Below are 25,053 nucleotides of genomic sequence, written 5' to 3'. Positions count from 1 at the left end.
GTAAAACACACTTGAGTAAGCCCATACAATGATGAGCGAGAAACACAATGCCCACCACTGCAAGGTTTAAGTCCCGTGGACCTTGTGCCAGCAGCAGGGATTGCACTAAGCCAGCATTAAAGCTAGGGACAGGCTGAGCACGTGGAGGCTTAACTAGCTTTCATATACTGGTTGTGTACTGGCAATCCACAGAAAGCATTAAAAATGTCAACAAAAGAGCAATATGTTCAAACTGGGCTGTGACAACAATAGCTTATTAAGATGCTAAACTTCAACTTTGTTCTTGATTTAATAATTTTTCAAGCTAACTGATCAGTGAGGTCTTTATTCCTCTGATAAAGTGCAGCGATTTTTGGATGAGGCTTTTTCACTCCTCATTTGTCCCTTTAAAACATTTTAAGATTATTTTAACTACCAGCTCCTGATAATGAACAGAGCCATTTTTGGACAAAGAAGCACATTAATTAAAGCTTGTCCTGTGGTTCCTGGATTTGTGCAGTTGTAGCTCTTGTGCTACACCTGCATACTATATCTCATACCATCAGGAGGAAAATCCACTACTTGGGTAACCAGCCACAAACTACTTAGGATTTCTTCCACGGATAAGTCTAAAGAATGAGGCAACCTGAACTGTCACCTTACTTGTCTCTAGTGTCCTCAATGCAGCCATCAAGCTCCTTTTGCCACGTACAACACACGTGCTCTGTGGGATGAAGGTCTTTGGAAGGTATCAGATGGCATTGCCTTCTCTGGCTTAAGTTCTGTGTGAAAATGAGATTAAATGTAAAACAAGGGCCAGCATTATTAGGGCACCAGTGCCAGCAACTTAGAAAACAGGAGGTAGGAGAAGCTGCACTAAAGGCAGAGAAGCAGGATCAAATTTACGAGTTTCCTTTTGATCCAGATTTCAGGTACAGTGCTTGTATGAAGCAGCAAGATAGCACAGGAGATGGCACTGTGACAGAGGAGGTTTTAGAACAGAGCAGCACCATCAGTTCAGAACTGCTGTGTCTTTGAAATGTGAGACTTTTGAGGTAGCTTTTTGCAAAAAAGCATGTCAAATGACCAGAGAGCATACAGCTATGAGACTGGAGGCGGAAACGGGGGGACTCCCTCTGATGCCAAAAGGTTTTTGGAGAGATGAAATGGGTTATCTGGTCTCATTACTGCACTGGTCTTCAGCCTCTCTACTGGCGCTGCCAGCAGCGGTGTCAAAGATCTTCTGCTCTAAGTACCTGACTTGTTTGTAGGAATCTGATTAAAGCAGATCTCCTCAGATAACAAGAGGAATTAATGCGGCAAATACATAGGAGAGGATTTTCCATCACATAAGCTACATAGAGGTCAGTCCTTTTCAAGTCACGTAGCTTCTGAGATCTTTGATTTTTGTGGAACTGATGATCTTTACTTGTCCTTTTTCTCTGTCCTGTTAGACTTTACACTTAAAATCTTACCTTTATTAATGAATGCAGTTTTAGTTGTAATTGCTCAGTTGTTCTATCCGCTATAAAGAAAGCATTGTACAGAAGTAAGCCTGGGAGAGAGAAAACCAAAACGGAACAGGAAAGATATTTCAGGGGCTTTGCAAAAGCCATGGCACATTCTCCTCGATAACTACATAGTTTTAAATTCTACATCCTTCAGGTTTTTACAATGCTTTGCAAAATGCATGTTCTCATCTCCAATGTTGCCCTGGAACCTGATGTTTCTATAGTCTCTCAACTTGGTCAGCCAAAAAGAGGTAGACTCCTAAATCCTAGCTCTTTTACTTTTTATACTCTCTAGCACGTAACCTTGTTATATATTCAGGCTCAGTGTCTCAACTGTAAGCAACTTCATGCATATGCCTGCGCACACGTCAGTTCTTTTACCAATGCCTTGTTTGCTATGCACATGCAGATGTCTCCACTGAAGGACACGCTTAGACGTCTAGCACCCATCACCCAACCCTTTGTTCAGCGGGTTGGCGTTTTTAGCTTGGCTCTCATGGCCAGGTCCCTGATTTGTGCTTTACAGTTGGTGACATTATAATTGCTGACAGGAGAAGTCACAGACGGTTACTTTACCATAGAAATCTGGCCCTTAGCTCTGTGCTCAGTTTTACCAACTGAGTAGTCCTCATTCTAGGTCTTCCGTTTAAAATACCAATACGGTCGGTATGAAGTACACCAGCTTGATCACACCAAGAACTAAACTTGGGCAATACAAAGGCTACAGGATGTGCTATTCTAGGATGGCCAGAAATGCAAGCTGTGCCACTGTGTGTCTGAACAGGAACCTCGTGCTCCAGACACCGAAGTGCAACCGGTGTCTGACAGCACTGACATTGCACCAACCTTTCCTGGCTTGGAAAGATGACCCTGGAGAAGGACTGATCCACTGAAATAAGTGTTAGAGAGGCTCTGAGGTTTTACTTATGCAAGACAAACACAATTCAGGCTCTGTTCATGTTAATTCCCATTTTTTGCTGCTTAGATAAGCGTGTAGTGACAGCTTTCACGAGGCAGGGACCTGGTCCACTGAAAAATGGATTATGACCACCAACTCTTACACATAATCTACTAAGCAATCATCTAATGGTCACTAGAGAGACACCATAGGTCTGTGCTGGTGACCTAGAGGTGAAATTACTTTCTTTGTCATTTTTTGTCTGAATCCCTGAAGCATTCAGACCTCTGATCAGGCGGAAAGTTCTGATCTAAATGACCATTAATCTTCCTTAAGGTGAAAAGGTCAGAAGAGCAAGTTATTCAATGTTAACTCATTTTTATGCAAGCAAAAAAGCTTCTTTATTTCCACTGCTGCCTTCAAATATACAACAACGCTTAAACATCCAAACTTTCACAGTGGTTTTTTGAAAGTGATGTCAGCTTTTAGAGAGATGACAAGGTCCATACACTGTGTCAGCCCCCCCCAGCTGTGTCCATAACCGTACCAACAATGTAGCACAATGGTGTCCTTAAATCCCATTAAGGCAAGCGACAATGCCACAGAATGAAGCTATAACGTATGGGAGCTGCTGACATTCAGTCTTTAACATGTGTTATCCATTTGACTGCAGGTGTAAATCAGCATTTCAATGTCAAGTTGCTAATTTAAGGCTGCATGGTCAAACATCCAAGCAGTGCAGCACAGGATCGGCACAAGCGCATTGTTAAAGTAGGTCAAAGTCACTGCAAGTCAGGGAACACAGAGGAAAAGTTCCACATCAATAAACCAGTGTTGGTGCTATGGTGTGTGTGTATATATATATTTAATGATACAGTAGCATTAAACATTTAAAGGGAGCTCAGACTACCGGGTAGGTGCAGCCATCATTCTGTTGCTGCTCAGTTGACTTTGTGGTGGTGTACATGCTGTCACCAGAGATGGCCACAGAACCAAGCTCTGTGGCTCTACAGCGCCGTGTGGATTAACACGGCTCTCCAAAGGATGCGTGCCACATTTCCTCTGCTTCCACTTAACTGTGCCACCCCATGGATATGCATTAACTTTTTCCCCTTTAATTCCCATGTTCAGAGAAATAAGGAAAATATCTGCTACTATTTGTTGTATTTGCAGTTCTCTGAAAACCAAGTACATGTTATTTCTCAAAACAAACCAAAGACTGAATGTACTTTTTTCATCCCCTCTCCCATTATTAGGAAAGTAGTTAAAACCCTGATTAACATTCCATTGAGCTGTGTCAAATGGTTCTTCCTCTTATTGTTTGTTATTTGGCTGTACAATGTTTTCTACCAACTCACTCATGACAGCTGTTTCAGTACAATGGGGAGAGAAGAAAATTAGTAACATTTTACTGGGTTATTTAATAGGAGCCTAAAACTGGCAAAATACAAAACCACATTCAGAAATGCTGCATCAAAGGGAACTGCAGCCTTCCTAATGATAGGCCAGCTTTGGGGCTTTTGTCTCAGCTTCACTGAGAAATTCAGACCACGAGTAGAAGCTTCTGCTTGTTCTCATGAACAGCTACACAACAGCTACATAAGAACTATGTACTAAACATTTGGCAACAGAGCCTGCTTGATTCCTCACGTGTGCACTTCAGCTAAGTAACTGCATGCGCAAAGAGAGCTGAGACCTCTGCAAATTCAGTCATGACAGTCCCGCCACACACAGCATTGCTCAAAGAGGAACCTCTCCTTCTGCATCTGGCCTGGTGACAACTCAAAGATGGAACCAGGCTTTCAGGCAGGATCAGCATGGGTGGGAGGTGTGGGAGACCCTCTCCTCACCACCCAGAGATGACTCTGCAGCAGACAAGCTGTCTGTGCACTGCTGCACAAGCTGCAGCTCCTAGAGAGATCAGGAAAACGCTCTTGCTGGTGTTTGAATTTAAATTAAGCTCCTTTTTATTTAGGAAGCACATAGGGATGGTCTCAGGAAAAATGGAGACCATACCTTTAGGCCTCCTGCTGCATTGCATCAGGTTGTCTTTGTCTCTTCTGCACAGACATGTTTAATGCAGTGATGAATTGATTAGGTTGGAGCTGTTGAACCCAAGGCATTCTGCATGTCCTGGAGCACAGTGGCGCTTAAGCAGGTTTACTTGAGGGTTGTGCCCAGACATAGCTTGGCTGTGTCTCTCAACCATCACTCTTTGTCATTCATTTTTCAGGCCTCAAGGGGATGGAAAGCAAGCCACAAGACAGAAGACAACAGTCTTGGCACATTGCCTTAAAGATGGTACATTGAGGAATGAGCATGTACCCTAACCTATCTTGTGGATTCTTCCAAGTTGATTTACATAGGATGATGGTGAGACTTTCGCAGATTCAGGCACATTGGTTACCTATTTTTCACTTCATTCCCTTTTTGCTTTAACTGCTTGGAAAATCAGCAGTGGAAAGGGAAGAGGCATAGGAAAAGAGTGGCCGGACAACCTTTTGTACCAGCTGCCCTCCTTTCTATTGATGCCAAGCAGGAACCTTGCAAGCTTCCAGTACCTTGTGAAAGGAGGTGGCTTTCCATTTAGTACTCCAGGTAGAAGGACACCCACTGGTAAACTATTTTCATCAGCATTACACATGCACTTGTTCATACTTGCTCCCTAAAGCTAACCATATCACTGTAGATAATTGAGTGAGTAACCAGAAGGGCCAGGGTTTGGCTTGTGTTTGCCTGCGCAGAACTCAAGAGAATACAGGACTAGGGGACAGGAGTAGCAAGTCAATGCCCACAGTAAGAGTCATGAATGTGGTAACTCCTACTTTAACAGGAGCCCCTAAAGCCTCTTCAGACCATTCTTCTGTCATTACTAAATCCTGCCACTTATGCTTACTTAAAATTTATTCAAAAAACATGGTCTAGATAAACCGGGCATTTGTTTTCCATGTAAAGACTGACATCCTTTTGTATAGCTACAGTTGTTTAAGGCAGAAAGTAAGTCTCTAACTCCACAAAGAGGGACTCCTCCTCTTCAAGCCCTACTGCTAAGAAGTATGACATACAAAGATTGTTGGCGTTGTCATGAAATATGCAATAATACATACAGCTATGTACTGATAACACAAGATTGAGGTGTGCAGAAACAGTCCAGTCTTAACCATCCACAGAAACACTATGCAACAGTTTGGATGCTTTTATTTCTGGAATGCTTCTACCATTGCTCTTGGTTGCCACCCAGACGCAATGGTTTTGTCTCCACAGTGCCAAGCTCACTACGCAAACGACTTTGCAAGAGGAATCACTATGGTCTGTGAAGCCAGTGAAAGCCTACTTTCTCTGAATGGCTTTGGTTCAGTTACTTCATAGAACTGAAGTTAACGTGACAGAGTTAAACACTGCTCTCAAACACTTTCAAAGAAGCTTGTGTTTATAGCAAGGACAATATTATCTGTTATTTGCATTTCAGTATTATCTAAAGGTAGCAACAGATCTGTTACGGAGGGCTTGAGTAACAGAGCAGTAACAAGAGCCACAAGAACAACCCACCCCGATTTCACATAACCCTGATTTCAACCCAGTGCCCAACCACTGCCAGGCACTCACAATTAGAGAGTCACTTCAGCTCCCATGGCAATGCCAGGCTTATGAGCACAAAACAGGCTTGTTCAAAGATACAGATGTATTTGACCAACTAGGTTGTCTCAGTACAGTGGAAGTTAGTAGGATAATACATGAAAAAAACCACACAACTCTTCAGTTGTGAATAAAATGACCATTGCCTACGAGCCAGGGCATGACTCCCTGTCAGGCCATCGCTACTTGAAGGAGAGCACTGTGGGATGACTTGAGCTCCCTTGATTTTTCCCCAGAAAATTTCCACTAGTAGTTAATAACTGGTGTGAAAGAACACTTGTGTAGCTGATGTCTGAGTGAGATTTCACAACCTTTTTAAGCCAAAGACCCTGATGCTGCCAAAGGGGCGTGGAAAACAGAACTGAACTGGCCCTTCTACAGCACCATCTGCCTATGTTGGGTTAGGTATTACACCAAATCTTTTGTCTCATCTATAACATAGGGATAAAACCTACTATACCAGAAGGGGGCGTGAAACTTAAAAACTAGCAAGAGGTGTGGGTTACCTGGTATAGGAAGCTAAATGTGAGGTTCTGTCAGCTGAAAATGCAGCCTGCCATTAACTGCCATACTGGTGTAAATGGCAAATAAGAAGTGTGCTGGAAGACATCCCCTGCCTTCCTAAGTAGCCCATCAGAGTGCTCTGCTGCACATGAAATCTATCTGCTGTTCAGTTCCCCAGAAAGTATATTCTCCCCAAACACAGCATAGGTCCTATGTATACGGCTGCTGGAATGAAAAGATTCTCTTTTCAGGACTCTGTACTACTACTTCAGCCTGGAGAAACAGGAATGAAAGACGAAACAAATTATATAAAAACAGGTTTGACAGAAAGTTGTGTGGTTTTGTTTGTTTGTTTTTTCAAACATGGCAGCTTTGCATCACACAATAGAGTGAATCCCTTACCCCTTGCTCTTACAACATCAGCCTTTGTGGCAGAGGTTCTTGTGGGCAATTTCATCAGAGGACAAGATTTAGAAGGACAATGGAAATCAAATGTGTACCACAAGACAGGCTGAGGTATACTGGCAGTGCAGTTCCTATGGACACTAAACCCATTCTGTGGTTAAAAACAGTATGTCCAGCTTCCATCCACCTATTGTAAGAGCATTAAGTGCAGAGCTTTCTACTGCAACTGGGTGACTGAAAAATGCCCCCTTGCTAGCAGACAGAAATAACCACACTGGAGGCTATGCGGCTCTTCTTGTGTTTGTCTTGTGCCGTGGTAGCTGCATGAGTCAGATGCTGCAAGGGTCCAGCATGAAGCAGAATGCGATTTAAATGAACTGTACACACAACCATGTGCAGTTTTTAAAAAAGAAAAACAGTATTAAAATATAAGTTTCATTTCCCCCTTTCCCACTTCCTCTTCTCAGTTGACAGTCAACCAGCTGGTTAACTGCTCTGAACGTGCACAATCACTCCCATGTTTAACCATTGCTCCCAGCGGAGCACTGTGCAGCCACTGCCACACCACCACTTTTTTATATTGAACCACAGCACACCACCACTTCCCTAAGCTGGTGGCTGCACTCTGAGTGACAGCACCTGCAGGAGCTCAGCAAAACCAACTGCTATACAGAGAAGCAAAGTAGCGTTGTCAGCTTCTTTCCACGGAACACAGCAGGAAAAGGGAGCTGTTGCCTCCACAGAGATAAAATGACCATGATGGATGATGTCTTGCCGTTACGTGGCTCCTGATGACCATGTGGCTGTACTTTACTCTGGTTTTGCTTCTCCTATGAGCACTTCCTACAGATCTTAAAAGGAAAGATAAATATCTGACAAGACACATCACAATTTTAACCCAAAGCAAACTTTCAAGAAGCTTTTTCCAAACATCCATGAAGTGTGTAGGTTTTTTCTTAATCTAACAATAAAAGAGCACCCCAGTTCAACAGCCTTCTTAGTGAAGCCGGACAGTAAAAAGATGATGAAGTGGGATAGAATATAGGAAGCTGACACTTTCTGCAGGGGACTCACCCTTCTTTATTAAAAATCACCTCAATTATTTCTTAAATAGCATGACTTCTTAAAGACAATTTAAATAAAAACATGATTTGTGAAATGGTTTGGAAGATCCTTTAAAATAGTTTTCCACCTCTGACCACCTCTAAAGCACAAGAAAGCCTTCAGTAAAGCTACAACTTTTATGCAAGTTAATACCACTGACTCCTAAGCAAGAAAAATACCACCATCGAGCCTTTGCTTGGAAGCACCATTTAGCTGAAGATGAATTACTTGACCTTTTGGCAGTGTAGGATTCAACAGAAGTCAAAGGTATCCAAGTTCATCCATTCTCTAAACAAATTCAGCCCTGTTTCTGTCAAAAATTACCTTTGTGTTAGAACAGGACATACTTTTTAGAACAAAATGCTTAAGCTAGTAAAGCCTCATGGAAGCCTCGAAGAGGGCAGATAAGTCTTCTTCTGTTTGGGGACATGGTGATAGTTTAGTCACTCTCTCCTGCAAGAATAATGAAACACTGGATTACAGAAGGTTGCCAATAAAATGAATCAAACAGTAGCTGAACTATGTGGCTTTGTACTAATGTCCTTCACAGAGAATAACAAGATTTTGCAAATACGCAATCAAGTAATTAAGGTTGAAGCATCATCAACTGTACAATACTTTCAAGAATATATTAGTTAAAATTGCCTGTAATTAAATACACAGAAGCAAGATTAGAATGCAATTCAGTTGCAAAGTCATGTACTTCAAACAAGGGTCCTGTCAGTCACAGACGTCAGTATTCTGGAGGATATTATCCTGGGAATACACTCCATTTTGAATCATTTGCCAGAACTGGAACTACGGAGTTCAATTTTTAGGGACCAAGCTTTTCAAAATACAACATCTCTCAAAGCCCAAGAACTGCTGTAGATGAGGAGAGCAAACAGTGCCTGCAACTCAGACTCCAAAAAAGAGACACAGCAAGGGACAATGGTGAAACTGCTTCAGAAATAGCCCGGCACCTTGGAATCAGACTACAAAACAGCTGTAATTGGTCTTCATTTGGATGGTGATTCAACAAAATTTTCTGGTGCTGAAGTCCCCTTGACTGAAATGAAACTCAGGGACATGCTTCACTGCTCTGCTTGACAAAATAACCACAAAGACAAGGATGGCAATTCAGAAAAGTGCCATGCTACTGAGGATGAGGAGCTGTATTCGTGAAGGTATGCAGTCACTGCAGGAATACTCAGCTGAAAGGCCTAACATTAATGTACTCATACTGGCTACTATCAGCACCTCTATGCTTTCAACAGTCAACTATTTCAACATTTATTGAAAGACTGGAGAGAGTTACAAGCATCTTCAGAGACAGTGGAACAGGTTGCCCCTAAAAGTTGTGGTGCCCCATCCCTGGCAGTGTTCAAGGCCAGAGTGGACAGGGTGTTGAGCAACCTGTCTAGCTGAAGATGTGCCTTCCCATGACAGGGGTGTTGGAACTAGATGATCTTTAAGGTCCCTTCCAACCCAAACCATTCTATGACCCTATTTTGGCAAGAGGGAGTTTCTTCTGCTATAACCTGTTTCAACATATTCACGGAAGAGGCAATCCTGTTTCCCCCCTTTTTTACATGTGAGACAGAGGATGTCATTTGCTAGGGACCTTGCTTTGTGCACCAAGTGGGGTGCTGGAGAAGGGGCTCCTCCAGCCCCCTGCCTCAGCAGCAGGCTCAGCTCAGATGCCTTCCAGAGTGGAGCACACACCAATGCCCACCACAATGCCACTGTGCAATGCTGTGGCTGCTCCACTTCCCTCCCAAGCCACAAGGCTGTGATTTGTGGACAGGCTGGATGTGGTTACACAGCCAGAGGCCACCACTCTGTAAACTTCTCTTGAAATAGCATGGTAAGGAAGCCAGCTGTGACATATTCAAGGTTCATAATCATGATCAGCATGGTTAGTGTGGCTTGTGATGAGTCTGAAAAGTGGAGCTTTATGTGCATACCTACCTACATGAGCAGCTTTGCTCGTACAGCAGTAGCAATCAAATGACACCTCTCTCCCCATCCCTGACCAGCGCTGCTATGCACATAGATGCAGCCACAGAAAAGGCAAAGATTCTTCAATGCAGTTTTGAGACCAAACATAAAATTCAAACAGCACCAGATCAAGAGAATATGGTCTTTTTCAGCCTCACAATATGCAAAATATAACTACTCCGTGCTCAAGTACTCAATGAATCAGGCTTGTATTCAAAAACCAGGCTTATATTCCAAAACCATGTAGATGAGGCCCTCAGTGATATGCTTTAGCATTGGTCTTGGCAGTCCTGGGGTAACGGTTGGACTTGATGATCTTAAAGTTCTTTTCCAACCTAGTTGATTCTATTCTATTCTGTTACGGCACTCTGGGCCAAATTACAGTTTTGCAGCCCTGTATGGTCACATGGGGTGACAGGAGACTATCACCCTGACAGACTGTAGCATTTCCCAGTTCTGTTGACAGAAGGCTGCAAAAGGATGCCCCTCCTTCAGCCCTGGACACAGAGGCACCACCAGTTCCTCTGCACAAGCCTGCTGATACTTACTGGTGCCCAGACAGCAAGGCCCCAGCTCCCTCAGTCTGACTCAGTGTTCTGCCCTAGCGCCAAAAATGAGCAGCTCCAGGCTCAGCAGAAGCTCAGCCCCATTGCAGCTGCCTCTGGGATGTCTGCAGGGGGTGGGTGGGCTAGAGAAGAGCCCTTCCACAGTCTCTCATCTTCAGTCTTCCCCATCTCTCCTCAAACATCAGCACAAGGCCAGCCACCCTAGACCTTGGAACAGCATCTTCTTTGTCACACTCACTCCTGTCTGTAACAAGATGTGCTATTTGTGATGACTCAAACCCAACACTTTTAAAGGAACAAACCTCAAAAATGTCCCACAACAATTTATATGCATTATCTATTTGATGGGCCCTCAGAGACTTTAGGTTTCTTCCTGGCCTTGCCACTGTTCTGTTGTGTGTGATCCTAAATGCACTTTTGTGTCATTTTAATAGGTATATTAAATGGGAATATTAATACTTACCCTTTGTTATAAGTCTCTCAGATTTATGAATGAGAAGAACCAGACATGGTAAGAGGTACTGCTGTTAAAAGTTAATAATCTTTCAGCCTACAAAATTTTCACTTTCTTCATGGTGTTTATTTCCCTTGCTACTTGATGGAAGTAAACCCTAAGTAGACAGAAGAGTCCATAGTATATAAATAAAACTGCCTTTTTACAAGGAAGACACTGGATTTTGCTTTTGGAGCAATGTGTTGCTTTTTGCAGTGTCTTTGTGAGCACTGAAACAATAAAGGGTATTACAAGTTTAATCTGTATCATCCCAGGGGACCTTATTTCAAATTCTGATGGGGGTCAATGGAACAAAAAAGCCATCTGGGAAGAAAAGTGCAACTTCTCGATATGGAAAAATGTAATGCAAGTGAGCTCCATCATTCTTACCAGACAGCACTTAGTCTGAAGGCTTTATCTAGAACCCATTCTGCATACATAATCAACAGGGATAGTTAGGAAAAAGCAGCATCTCCTACAAAGATCAAAGGTCTATGAAAAACATCTTCTTTTTAAAAACTGTGATGTTTCACAAAGCCAAACACCTAACCATTCTTCCTGAATCCATGCAAAGAACAGACTGCAGCATGCACTCCATCTCATTGAAAAGACAAACCTGAACTGTGCAGAGAAACAAAATACAGTTGACTATCCATAATGTTCTCCCTTCTAATTGTTTTCCTTTAGCAGCAGAAATAACATTTGCTTGAAAAGAAACACTTCTGGTTTAAAAAATCTGCTCCATTTTATTTGACAAGAAAAACTTTTGCTTTCTGTCTTACCTGAGGCAGAGTGCCTTTGACTAATGCAGGGATGTCTGCTTTAGAATACCCAATTGCAGCTAAGCCATCATCAACATTCAGATCAAATAGGAATTTCCGGAGCGTGTCTGCCAAAATAAGCCCTGCATCTTTGATTCTGGCAGTGCGGATGTCAGCTCCTAAAATAAGAAATAATGCCTTGACTGTAGGGTGGAGAGAGTGGAGAAAGCCTGTTCTGGACTTAATTTAATCATATTATCAGCTGAAAACATATCCCCACTTAACAGTCACTGCCCTAAAAGCAACACTAAGTAAAACGAGGAATCAGTCCTCATTTTACAGTTGGAATAGTTTATGAAAGGTGAAATAAAACAAGATCAGGAGAAGCAGGTATCTGCTGCCAGAAAGACTAACTGCCACATGAGGTTAACTTCCTTTTCCTCTGTGCTCACAGGGAGAAGCACTTTTCAGTCTGACTAACTGCTGGGAGGAAAGAAACTAACAGCATGAACGTCAATGGCATTTATTTTTATGGACAGTCTGCCAAGTGCTAACTTTATTTTAAGGCCTTGAGTTTGCTGACATCTAGAGGACACGGAAACTGCTGACTATTCTGTTTAATTACGCATTCAAAGACCATGTAGGCCGAGAATGATAGGAGAGGGCAGAGCAGTATTCAAGGGGTTAAATAAATACTAAACTTAATGCTATTTGAATATGTACCGACTTGCGTAGGAGAACATAGAACATAGAGGAAAACTGGTATCTTTGAAATATCTACTGAACAAGTTATGAAAGCATCAATATAAAGTGAAGGACTGCCAATATTTCTTGCAGAATAGCTTCCTTCCCCTTCTTCAATGAACAGTCAGGATTTAAGAGTAATAAGAAAAACATGTTCAAATAGAAGACACAGGTTCCTCCTTACAATTTCTTTTCAACATAAGCTGAGCTAAATTTGTTCTCTGCGTAACCTCAATGATGTTACACCAGAACTATGTTAGGCCCAAGTGCAATACTGAGAGATGAGTAATAGCACAACATGGCTACAGGAAAAATATTTTCCCTGATCCTCACACAGTTCAGTGTAATGTTCAAAGGGAATGAACAGGAGATCAACAAACCCATTTGAGGAGCTCAGATAGTCGGGTAGTAAGACTGGCAAATTGATAAATAAGGTATGACAGTCTTGTACAAAATTTTATGCTACTGGGATTATGCCATACATTCTGAGTATATCCTGGGGTTTGCTGTACAGAAGTAACTGGAACATAAATCCAGTATCTTCAGATACTGAAGTAAAAGGGAAAGGGAGGAAGGGGCAAAAAAAGGACAGCAAATGTGAAGGGCAGTTTTAAAATACTGCTGTAGTTTTAGCACTTTCTTTTTGCTCAACCTAAAGGATACATCAGTCTTTGGCTGCACTTAGAAAATTTTTGGCCACATGCACACATATTTCAAGAATCCACCTAGGGAAGTATTAAGCTTTTTTCTGGCTGTACCCAATTCACAGCTGTATATACACACAACATAACTATTTAGTGATTTGCTTCTTGTCATAAAATATCTTCTTAGGCATTGCATTTGGCAACATGACAGATTTGAACTGGCTACTGTAGTCAGTTGGAGTAAACACCCTAGGTGGGAATTAACAAATTATTTCCATGTGACATGTTTCAGCACAGCAAGGCAGACAGTAACATAGTTAAAATTTCTATTGAGAAAATGAACACATCTTTCAGAGACAGGATTTATGGCAGCAGTTCATACCACAAAACCTACAGGAACTCCTTTGCAACCACTTGTTTTAAAATCAAGAAGCCAGAGTTCAAATTCTCAGATACACTGTGCTGCCCAGTTATCCAGAAACACTTTTTAGTCAACTCTGAGTTGTGTGTTATTGCTGTAAGAACACCGACATTTTGTAGCTTAGTATATGATTCTGACTACTTTTGTGTTCTGGTTTTGGCCATAGGTAGGACTGTGTACTTTGGAGGAAGGCTGAACCACCAAAATTTACAAAATAAATTACAAAATAAACATTTACAAAATAAACAGTTTTCCCCTGTTCTAGTTTTTCTGACCATGTTGGTTTACATCCTCTTTAAAATATTGTGATATTTTCATTGTCTATATAAAAGTCACACTCCTTCTTGAAATCCAGAATTCTTTCGGATTACTTACACAAGCAGTCAGTCCTACATGTGACTGAATGGCTGTGACTTGCATACTGAAAGCTGACCATACAAGGGACTGAACACAAGTTTTCCAAACACAAGGGGAGTTGCCCTAACCACTTTCCCTCTACTTTTTTCACTGCTGCACATGTGGCTCTGATGGCTCATTAGTGAGCCTGGGTGTTAGCAGCAGTTTAGCTACAACACAGAATCTGGTGCAGACAAAAAACCTGACCTTAGATACAAACAAATTAGCCAATGGCAGATCTATGCTGTCACAGCTAGACTGCTAACAGCTCCAAGATTACCTCACTGAAAGCTTGTTTAGTACACACAGTCACACTGGAGGTGCAATGAAGAGGTACCATTTCTCTAGAACACCTTCTGGTGATGGGTTGCAGAGATAAGAAACCACTGTATGAAAAGGTAACCTTTAAATGAACTGTCAGCTTGCAGCATTTACTTTTACTCTGCTAAGAAGCAGAAAAGGCCACTTTGTTCATTAACTCACTTCTCAGCCATCGCAGAACCCCTACTCCATGCTTTGCCTTGACATTGGCCACTGAAAAATTCCAACACCTACAAACAAGCTAAGGCCTACATTAGGAAGATGGAAAAACACAGCTGTGTGCTACAGAAAAGGATCAGAAGCAATTCAAAGCATCACTGTCCCAATTCATTGCCACAGCAGGGAATTTGTTAGGCAAAGTGCTTCCTTTTAGCTAACAGATTCAGGTAAATACTTGTTAGTCTGATGGTCTCTAAGGTAACTACTTTCCATTAAGCACCAACACAGATGCCAATCACAGCTACTCTCCCCTGATTAGTAACAGATCTACAGTTAATTTCAACCTTTCTGTTTTCTAGCAAAGAAGCATATTTCTCCAGCTTGCTTCTCTATGTACATCATCCAACATCCAAGTTTAGCATCATTCTACCTAAGTTTGCATTATGTGTAACTCAGACTCCAGAATCTCGTTTTTAAACTTAAAACCCCTGCAATACCCAACTACAATTGCTTGTACACATTTCTTTTTTCCTCCCCAAAAGACATTTTGGAAAGAATTCCATTTGTATGAGTCAGTTGTACCTATAGAGATTCTACCTAGTATCTCTGCAGCTTCCAAGTGCCGCTCAGGATGCATCTGTGCCGTGAAAGCAAACACTGCTGGGGATGTCAGCACCACAGAAAGGCCATGTGGCTGGGAGGGGAAAAAGAGAAAGAATAAAATCACATCAACAGGACATTTATTTTCAACTTCAATGTGCTTTACTGCTCGTTCATAGAATCATAGAATGGTTAGAGTTGGAAAAGACATTAAAGATCATCTAGTTCCAACCGCCCTGCTATGGGCAGGGACACCTTCAACTAGATCAAGTTGCTCAAAGCCCCATTCAACCTGGCCTTGAACACTGCCAGGGATGGGGCAGCCACAACTATGCAAAGCAACCTGTTCCAGTGTCTCACTACCCTCATAGTAAAGAATTTCTTTGACATGTCTAAGCTAAATCTACCCTCTTTCAGTTTAAAACTGTTCCCTCTTGTCCTGTCACATGCCCTTTTAAAAAGTCCCACTCCATTAATTTGAGATAAAAGAACTGAAATTATGCAATAATTTATGTATACAATACAAACCCAAAGATAAACCAAGTTTTACCACTAAAGAGTGATCCACATTATAATCCTTTGGTTTGTAAGTTTTCACCAAACCAGAAATAGGATAAGACATTCCATGGCTGGAACAGAGCAGAGAGAAAGTGGTTAGGGCAGCTTTCCTGGTATTTGGAAAATTTGTGTTCGGTCCCTTGTGTGGTCAGCCTTTGGTATGCAAGTCTCTTCAGTACAGATCACAGAATCACAGAATCATAGAATGATTTGGATTGGAAAGAACCTTAAGATCATCTAGTTCCAATCCCCCTGCCATAAGCAGGGACACCTCACACTAAACCATGTCACCCAAGGCTCTGTCCAGTCCGACCTTGAATACTGCCAGGGATTCACAGCTTCCTTGGGCAACCCATCCCAGTGCCTTACCACCCTTACAGTAAAGAACTTCCTCCTTATATCTAACCTGAACTTCCCCGTTCAAGTTTAAACCCACCACCCCTTGTCCTATCACTACAGTCCCTGATGAACAGTCCCAATACTCAATCTGTATGGATATTAAGTACAGATGACTCACCTCCTGCACCTTATGGACTTAGTTGTAAAAAGCAGTACCTCCTTACTTTGCATGTGCAAAGTTATATTACTCCAATGACTGGACTGGAAAGAAGTTCAGTTACTAAAGTAATGGAGATATGCCCAAAATAGCATAATTTGCACCCTTACATGATCACATTGACTAAGAAAAATAAACATGAATTTTGAAGTATAATTAAAGAGTGGGTATTTTCAAACAAAAGGCATGAAAGGAGGTCTCCAAAGAGAATGACTGCTAATAAATTCTCCACACAATTCAGGCTTAGGCTTTGTTCCTTTGTGATTTTTACCTGTATGAAACTACATTGCCTTGCAATATTAACTGCAGCTCATTTTAGCCTGCCGTTTGCCTACCCCATAGACAAACTTACAGACAAATGCATCAGTTCAGGAATTACCTCACTGCTGTCCCACTGCAGAATCTGGCACGAAATCCAACATTTTACATGCCACTGATTTTAGTTATCCCTATGTGTTTTACTGACAAGGAAGGTAAAGAAGGCCATGTTTTGTAACTTTCACATGGTTGGATTTGAGTATCAGAAGCCATAATACACAATCTTTATACACATAAATGCCAAGGGCCCATCAGTTTCTCACAGCACAGGACTCGCCCTGCATCACAGGCCAGGCTACAATGTCTTACTGTATATTCAGCAACAAAAGCAGCAATGTGATTGACAATCTGAAGCAAACACTAGCTAGAAGCTGACTTTGGATGGGGTTAATATTTTTCCATACTCACCAGAGATGAACACCAGCATTGCCAAAGCCAATACCAGCAAAAGCACTTGCTAGGTGCATGTTGGCTCTTGCTTCACGGTCCTCAGGGTTTCTGACGGCTCTGTGCACCATGGAAACAATGTGAATTCACAAACAGATTGGTAATTCAGTATTGAAAAGCCAGAGAGGGCTTCTTTACAGACAGATATACAAAAACTTTAAAGATAAGCTGAGATAAAAATGCTGGAAATAGTATCAGGTCACAGTTCAGCCAGAGAACTGCTTCTGGATCGATACCTAGATCAAACTGGTTCAGTGAAGGGCAAGTTTCCTTTCATTTTTTTCCAAAAACGGAGTAAATAGAGTGAATTTAGCCATATTCACCTCAGCAGTTTAACAATTCTGCTTAGGAGCTTTGGCAATCCTCTGTATCACTCCAAGATCCCTCCAGCTTTCTCATCATCTCATTAGGTGGTGGTCTGGACCTCACCATCTGTGTGGGAAGAGCTCCTTGCCTTCCTATGCATCAGACTGCTTGTGTAGTTTGACAAGATGAAGAAAAAGTCTCATGAATAGATTCCACAAGGACAACAAACAACTACTTTGACTAGCCAGGTACTGTAAAAAGTCTTTAAAAATATGAAATCTCACACTGATCTTTAATAGAAGTGCACATGGGATATAAAAACTGTGTACAGGCTGAATATATTTTTTTAGGGATCAAACTGAAGTTTGGTTCCTACCAAACTGATCCCAGTTAAGTAAAAACTTAATGTAAACTGAAGATCTTCTACGCATGAGTTAGTTTTCAGTAAATGCATAATTCTGCACTTTCATAAGTGGACATATTTACCTTCTTGGTGGACGTATAAGTATCTTAATTTACACTGAAGGTCACACAAATCACAGTATTTCATTCACTTTGTCATATATTCCCCTTATACTGTCACTGAAAACGGATTCTTGACAAAAATATGTGAATGTTGCTCCCATACTTAACTGAGCAGCTTGAAACACCTTCAACTAAGGATTTATAAAACAGATCCACAGAGCATTAAAAAGCTGCCTCTTCAAGACAACCTAGTAACCCTGATACTACTTTCAAAACTTTTTGCTTTATTTAAGAGAAATCTAGGGTAGAAAATGAAGGTTTAATGTTGTAGTTCACCTTATTTTAGCCTAAAGTTCTAAGCACCCCTTTTTGGACACTGAACATACTGTGAGGGAGGTGGCTGTTAAGTGTGTTACCTTTTCAAATACTTAGCCACAATGCGCAGAGCATGGAGAGCCCAGACGTCACTGATGGGGTTGCTGCCTTGGTAAGCTGGCCGGTTAATTGGATTTGAAGGGCAGGGACTGCGCATGTTGTAAGGAAGAGCCGTGTATGATTCCAGAGCATGGCTAAAAGGAAGATTGAAACATGAATTATATAACTGGGAGAGCTCCTTATTACTCCCCTGCTGTCCTGTGAATGCAGGTTCTTCTAATTTATTTCTGGTGTTCTGGTGTTTTAACAGTTGCCAAAAATAGGAATACAATCTCATAGACCACTAGGAGAATACTGGGCACCTCCAGAGCACTTCACTTTCCACACAGAAGACAATCCAAACACCGTCACAATCTATCAGGTCACACCATGCTTAAATTTAGGCTGCAGGAACTGGCATCTTGGTGTGTAATGCTTTTCACCGAAGAGCGCTGTGCATCTGCAATGGCTGCACTTCTTCTCTGTAGGACAGGGACCGTAAGAGACTTTAGCACTGGAAGCATTGTAAACTACCTTTCTTTCAGATGTATGGACTGTTAAAAAATTAGAAGTATGATATTTAAGCTAAATGGAACTGCCAACAGTCTCATCTCCCAGAGACTCATGAATCTGACCACATAAAAAAGGGGCACTGCCTACATAGCCACATTCAGATGTACAGAACTACAGCCAAACCATTTTCACATACAAACAAATGCCTCAATTCCCTTACAGACACTGCAGTTCAGGATACTTCACCCAGCCCAAGAAATCAGTTTCATTATACATTTTTTACTTCTATATACACAGCATCCAGAGCACATTAAGCTCTGCCCCTCTGAACAGAAACTTCCATGCATTTTGTGCTGTTAAAAGCTGTAGGTTTAGGGTGGAGAAAATTTTGTGCCAAGTGAAAAGCAAATTATGAGACAGGTTTGAAAATGGTCTTAAATGGGCTAAGATGTGCCAACATCCCACAAGTCATCAAAAATTTTTGTTGACACACTGTGGCTTTTATTAGAAAATCCTTGCTCTCTGCTCCCTGCTATGTCTATGAGACATGCTAAATGCTGTCGCAATTGTGATTAGTCATCTACACAGGATCTCTTAAAAAGGGATGCCTGGACTCTCTTTCCTGACAACAACCATCCTGGAAGCAAATAGCTTCTCCAATGCACTGCAAACATACTAAAATTTCTGCAAATGAGTGATTTCTTCCCATACATTCTGAGGGAGGTCGTGAAATTAAATAGAAGTATAACAGAGACCACTTTCACAAGAACAGGAAAGGAAGAAAAAATATCATCCTTTTCTGCGCCTTATATTTTTTCTGCAATAATCACAGTAAAAAACCAAAACTGTTGGAAATTCAAGTAGCAGCCTCTACAGAGAACTCACCAAAGCACATCAAAGCCACTGTTGGCCACTATTCGCTCAGGCATAGAGAGTGTGTGTAAAGGATCAATGATGCCTAATGTTGGCTTAATGGCTCTTGAAGCAATACCTGCAATATGTAAGTAAGAAAAAGGAGTTACAGATTCTTTGCAACAGAATAGGAAAGGCAAGCTTAATGTTCAAAACTTAACAATAATGAGGGGAAATGATTTGAAACTATGAAGATAAAAGAAAAGAGAAAGAAGGGACACTGAGGAGTACCTATGAATGTAAGTCTTACCGATGATTAAGTCCTTGTGAGAGAGTTAGATGCTTTGAGACTTTTGCCTGAAGTGAATTACACCAGAATGTTCTCTCTCCATTTGTAACCCTTCCTGAGTACCCTGTGCTTTCAAAATGTCTGTGCTGAATGGCATCTGCAACAATATTCTTAGATTTGTATCTTCTGTGAACAATCAGATGGCAAGACTGGTTTGTGTTTACAATCAATTGCCATTGCTAATTGCTGTCTTCAGTACTCGTAATAACTGTGCCTTCATATTTTTGTTACGAGGGCACAGATGTAGCTTAGAGAGAGAGACATACAGACAGACTGACTACACACAGACTAGGAAACTGAGCTATGGGCAGAACTCTTTAGCACACCCATTTGGGTCCCATGTACTGCAGACTGCGGCATATAAAATTCACATGTTGTGTTTGAGCAAAACCTCGAAACAGCTGTGAAGCTTAAGATGACATTTTAGCCTTAATTTTTATTTGCCAGGGATGTAAAGGCCAAAGGAAGACAGTGCTCCGCACTTGCAGATCATCTTAGGCCTGAGGTTTTAAAAGTCAGGAAAAGGAACATTTGGTTGCAATTATACAACAAAGAAACAGAAGTCTTAAAAGCAGAAAGAAAAATACAGAGGAAATAAGGAACAGTTGGTTGACCCTGGATGTAAGTAGAAATTTCCTTTGTAATTAAAATTTTCTGCCATTTAAGAACTTGAAAGATCTTAGTTTCCTGTTTTGCCTTCAAACTATAATCCACTATATTACATAGGTATTTCATTATGTCACTATGCTATAAATTTAATTCAAAGAGGAAACCTTTAAGCTCTTCAAATTTGCCTGTGGTAGTTCAATCAAACAGAATGACACCTGGAATGACATGCAGTATCCCTTTATTTTAAGGAAGAGAAACAATGAAGACATTGGAAAAGTCATTGTCTTGACTTGCAGACAAAAAACCAAACCTCACCGGTTTTTACTTTTAGTTCTTTGAAGTCAAAAATGGCAACACCAGTGGTTTCACTTCCAGTTCCAGATGTTGTAGGAACTTAAAAAGAAGAACGGGGATAACAACAAATAATAAATAATACATAATATTGAAAAATAAATAAATAAACCCACAATAGCAATGCCACAAAAAATACAGGACCCAGGAAATCGTGGCAGTATCCCTGATCAGAAGCCAACAAGTCAAAGAGAAACTTTGATCTCTTTTCTCAGTAAAAGAAGTCAAATTTGGCTGAACTAGACAAACTAATGACAAAACCTGTGATTTATTTCCACTGAAGTAAATAGCAAAATTGCTGCTGAATACAAATTGAGGAGCAGTAAGCTGAAAGAAAGCTGAAATAGTCATGGTAACCTGATTTCAGCAAAAATATCATACAGAGTATAGAATGAGTCCTCTTCTCCTCCTGCTTTACCTGCAATAAGTGGCTTGAGGGGCACAGTGACTGGCTTCCCTTTCCCAATAGGAGCATTGACATAATCCAAGAAGTCTGACATAGGGCTGGACGAATAGAGGTTGGCAGCTTTACAGGTGTCCATTACAGACCCACCTCCAACAGCAACATAAGCATCAAACTCTCCCTTTTTAGCAAACGTGATGGCATCCAGGAAACTTGGAAAACAAGAAAAGCTTTCCAATTAGTCGGGAGAAAAACAGCATATAGAGAAACTAACTATTAAGACCAGCATACAGGTCACAAGGGAGCATTTAAGCAGCTGCACTTGGAGAAGCATGTTATCAGAAGTAGTACCTTTGGTCTGTTGGCTCCACCCGGACATTATCATACATCTGAAAGTTTATACCGTATTTTGCCAAGGAATTCAATACTGCATTTACAGGAGGAAGTTGGGAGAGGTTTTTATCTGTCATCAAACAAACTCTTTTAGCACCAAGATTCTGCAGGTCCTACAATAACAATGAAATTAAAAAAAACAAAAAACTGGTATAAAATCATGAATTAAACTATTTAAATACTAATCCAAATCAACTGGAAAAATTAAAAAATAATACAAAACCCAACCTAAAAATAGTTGGTTATAGTTGTAAAATTTTTGAAACAGTATCAGCTAAAGAAAAAGAGGATTAACCACATACATAGAGGATGCAGAAAACAGCATAAAGAATAAGGGTGCCCAGCTTACATCGGTGAAGTCTTATGACAGAAGAAAACTAATGATAAAGATGTTGAATAAGTGAAAACCATGAGGAGCCACTTAAGACTACAGTAGAACGTGAAATATTTTCTTGAAGTATTTTTTTCCTACACAATTTGTGACATAAAAAGCTCTGGACACAGGTTAGGTCTCCCCTAACTGCCTACCAAAGCACAGCATTAAAATCGTCAAAATTTAAGACTGAATATTAATTTACTGAGGAAAAATCAAAATAAGGTAGCAAAAAGAAGAAAAATACTACTACATGCTAACCATTGCTAAATTAATTGTCACAATAGCTACTGAATACATGCAATTCTAAATAATCCTAATGCTGTTTAAAGACAGAAGTTCTGTTTAACTTCATTTACTATCTATTAATTTACAAAATTTGCAAAGACAAGAGAACTGTTAACGCCATAAATGCCAGGAAGAGAGGAAAAAGTGACAAATGAAGAATCCCGGTGACAAAGGCAAACTGAAACAATGTACTCAGGTGAATCATCTCCCACTGCTGAAACAAAAACTATACATTTTCACAGTGCAAACTTAGAATATCCAGCTAATTTAATGGAAACTCTCTGATTCATTTTAATGAGCACTAGAAGAGACAGAAGTGTTCTTGAGAAAGTCCTGGTGAGTCACCAGGATTCAAAGCTTTTTGCATTAAATTCCCTGTCAGAGAAAAATATTCTTGTATAATCCTGGTAAATCATCAACGATCTCATTATCCACTAAGCTGCATTTCATGTGCTCACTTTTACCACAGCAACATCGATGTAACATGCTTCTGTTCTGTAAAGAGTATTTTCCAACCTTTTTTACGCTTACATATGTGACTACACCGCCTGCAAAGCAGTAGAGATTCAGACACACCATATATAAGTTTTCCCTTATAAAATGGATTGATAGCACAAGCAGCCCTTTAGAAAATAACTCTTCACCGGTGATGGACTTATGCTATGGGAGCTTACCATGCCAATCTCTTTAGTAACTCCTTCTCCATATCGGATGTTTGAAATGGCCATCTACCAAAAAAAAAAAAAAAAAATAATTATTTTTTCTGGAAAAATTGAGAAATGCATCTAGTGCCAAGCAGTCAAAGCGAAATACAAATATTTACCAACTTAAACATTTGTTAAATGACATATTTGTAAGTATAAAAGATACTACTTTTAAATCAAATATATTTTATTATTCAATCTACCTCAAATGCATAGTCTGTATTTCCCAGGGTAGGCCGTTCAGGGACTAGAATGGAAATGAAACAGTAAAATTAGGTAACAAAAAGTGACTTTAATCTGTATCTCAATACTAGAGTTGACAGATTCCTTTGCTTTTAAAATCACTAATACATTTGCACAGGTCATCTTGGCTTGTCTGGGTAACAGTTGCCCGTTTCAGCCCTTGTTGTTTGTGAGATTAAATGATCCAAGTACTTGATTTGATTAATATAAGTCAAATCAAGTGTGTTTTTTTTCATTCTTTCAAGAATTAATTCTTTCCTGTAAAACCTGAGTAACTCAGCACAAAGTCTGCACGAGAATTTGTTTGCTGTCTGCAAAGCCCAAAGCAGCACATTCCAAGTAGCACTGACTATCTTCAGAGCATACAGGCTGCTACATATAGGTTGAGAGGAGTTACAAATGTGTAGGGTCTACATGATAACTTTCAGAACAACTTTTAAGACAAATCCATGAGACATCCTCCATATGGATAGAGAACATCTTTTATACATGTAAGAGTGATACTAACAGGTCTTTACACTTCTTTTTACTTCTGCCTAGTCGTGAACTTGCAGCTGAAACTGAATTGCTTGCTTGAAAATTAAGAAACTGCATGCACTGCTCATAATAAACAGAGTTTTAATAAGGAGCAGTGGGTCACTATCAACTTCATTCAGTAGAAGAGAGAAGATATTTATAAGGATAGTATTTCAGTCACATCCCCTCTCTGCCATGTCATTCTTGCAGGAATTACCACAAAACTCTCAATTTCTTACATATCCTGATTTTGCCCCAAAGTGGAACAAACTACATGAACTGAAACAGCCCATTCTTCTCCAAGAAAAGATCAGAAGAGGCATTCTGCTCTTCCTGCTGAAGTCATGCCTTCTGTCTGCTATATTAATTGAAAATATGTGATTTGGATTCAGATAGAATGAGCGAAGCCATGATAATGAGTCTGACTGACACGATGGCGTGCACCGAAGCACTGACCCACAACAGTAACAGATAGATGTATTAAAATCCTTTATGCACTTTCTATTCAAGCTCAGGCCAGCTGCCATCAGCTCTTTCATTGCTGTCTCTTGCCAGGCTGTACATGTTTGACCTCTCCTGGAGTTTGAGTCCGCTGTACTCTCAAGTCATTAGTTTGACAGGCTCAGAATATGTCAAAGCCATTTACTCTCTTGCTTTCTAATAATACAATAGATGCCCTGCTGTTATATTCTTGAGCCAAACTTAACTTTCAGGAAGAATTTTACTGAGTTGAAAATTCCACTATTTGCTTGAACACTGCCAAGAAACAAAACAAACATTTTTTGTCTGCTACAGTCACTGTTAAATCAGTTCCCACTATTTAGAGACTTACTGAACTGATACCAGCTTGCTACATTATAGACTCAACTGCTGCCTAAAACTTTCAGAGAGGGTTTTTTAATGAAGACTTCTATTTAGCATGGGCTTAGTTTGAATTGACTGAGTAGGTCATCAAGCAGACAAGCAGAAGAATGAGATTCTATTTCTCAGATGTGCTATTGTTTTGCTGTATGATGGTCTTGGGCAAAACAAATACCTGAACACATACATGGCTTTTCCATTTGTAAAATGGTAATGGTAATTCTTTAAAGAGTGTCTTAAGTAAAGCAGGTGAAACCAAGGCACTCAGAATTACACACTGCTGAAATTACGGCCTGAAACACTGATTGTTATTGGATCTGGATACTGACCAGCACATGGACAGCTATTCCCATAGCCTCCCTGCAGTCATTGCAAACAGAAATTCCTTCTAGGGTGACGCAGCACAGCAATA

At 40.6% G+C, this 25,053-nt stretch overlaps 1 protein-coding gene across 3 annotated transcripts; it reads right to left on the bottom strand.

The window, feature by feature from the left end:
- Positions 1-648: 648 nt before the first annotated feature.
- On the bottom strand, positions 649-25,053 carry ADHFE1 (alcohol dehydrogenase iron containing 1). 3 transcript variants are annotated; one of them, XM_080610211.1, is made up of 12 exons: positions 23,225-25,053; positions 22,992-23,045; positions 21,615-21,769; positions 21,279-21,475; positions 20,825-20,902; positions 19,585-19,690; positions 18,189-18,341; positions 16,963-17,061; positions 15,673-15,751; positions 15,120-15,216; positions 11,859-12,016; positions 8,002-8,490 (listed from the first exon to the last, which is right to left on the bottom strand). In XM_080610211.1, the coding sequence occupies exons 2-12, from the start codon at positions 23,043-23,045 to the stop codon at positions 8,407-8,409; spliced, it is 1,260 nt and encodes a 419-aa protein (XP_080466337.1). In that variant the 5' UTR covers positions 23,225-25,053; the 3' UTR covers positions 8,002-8,406. The 3 variants fall into 3 exon arrangements, with proteins under 3 accessions (XP_080466339.1, XP_080466337.1, XP_080466338.1); XM_080610213.1 differs by lacking the exons at positions 8,002-8,490; positions 11,859-12,016 and adding an exon at positions 649-761; XM_080610212.1 differs by having other exon boundaries at positions 22,992-25,053.

This window comes from Psittacula echo (assembly GCF_963264785.1).
Source record: "Psittacula echo genome assembly, chromosome: 2".
In the NCBI taxonomy this organism is placed as follows: domain Eukaryota; kingdom Metazoa; phylum Chordata; class Aves; order Psittaciformes; family Psittacidae; genus Psittacula; species Psittacula echo.
The sequence above is the reverse complement of the archived record's forward strand: the minus strand, read 5'-3'. Positions and strand labels throughout refer to the sequence as shown.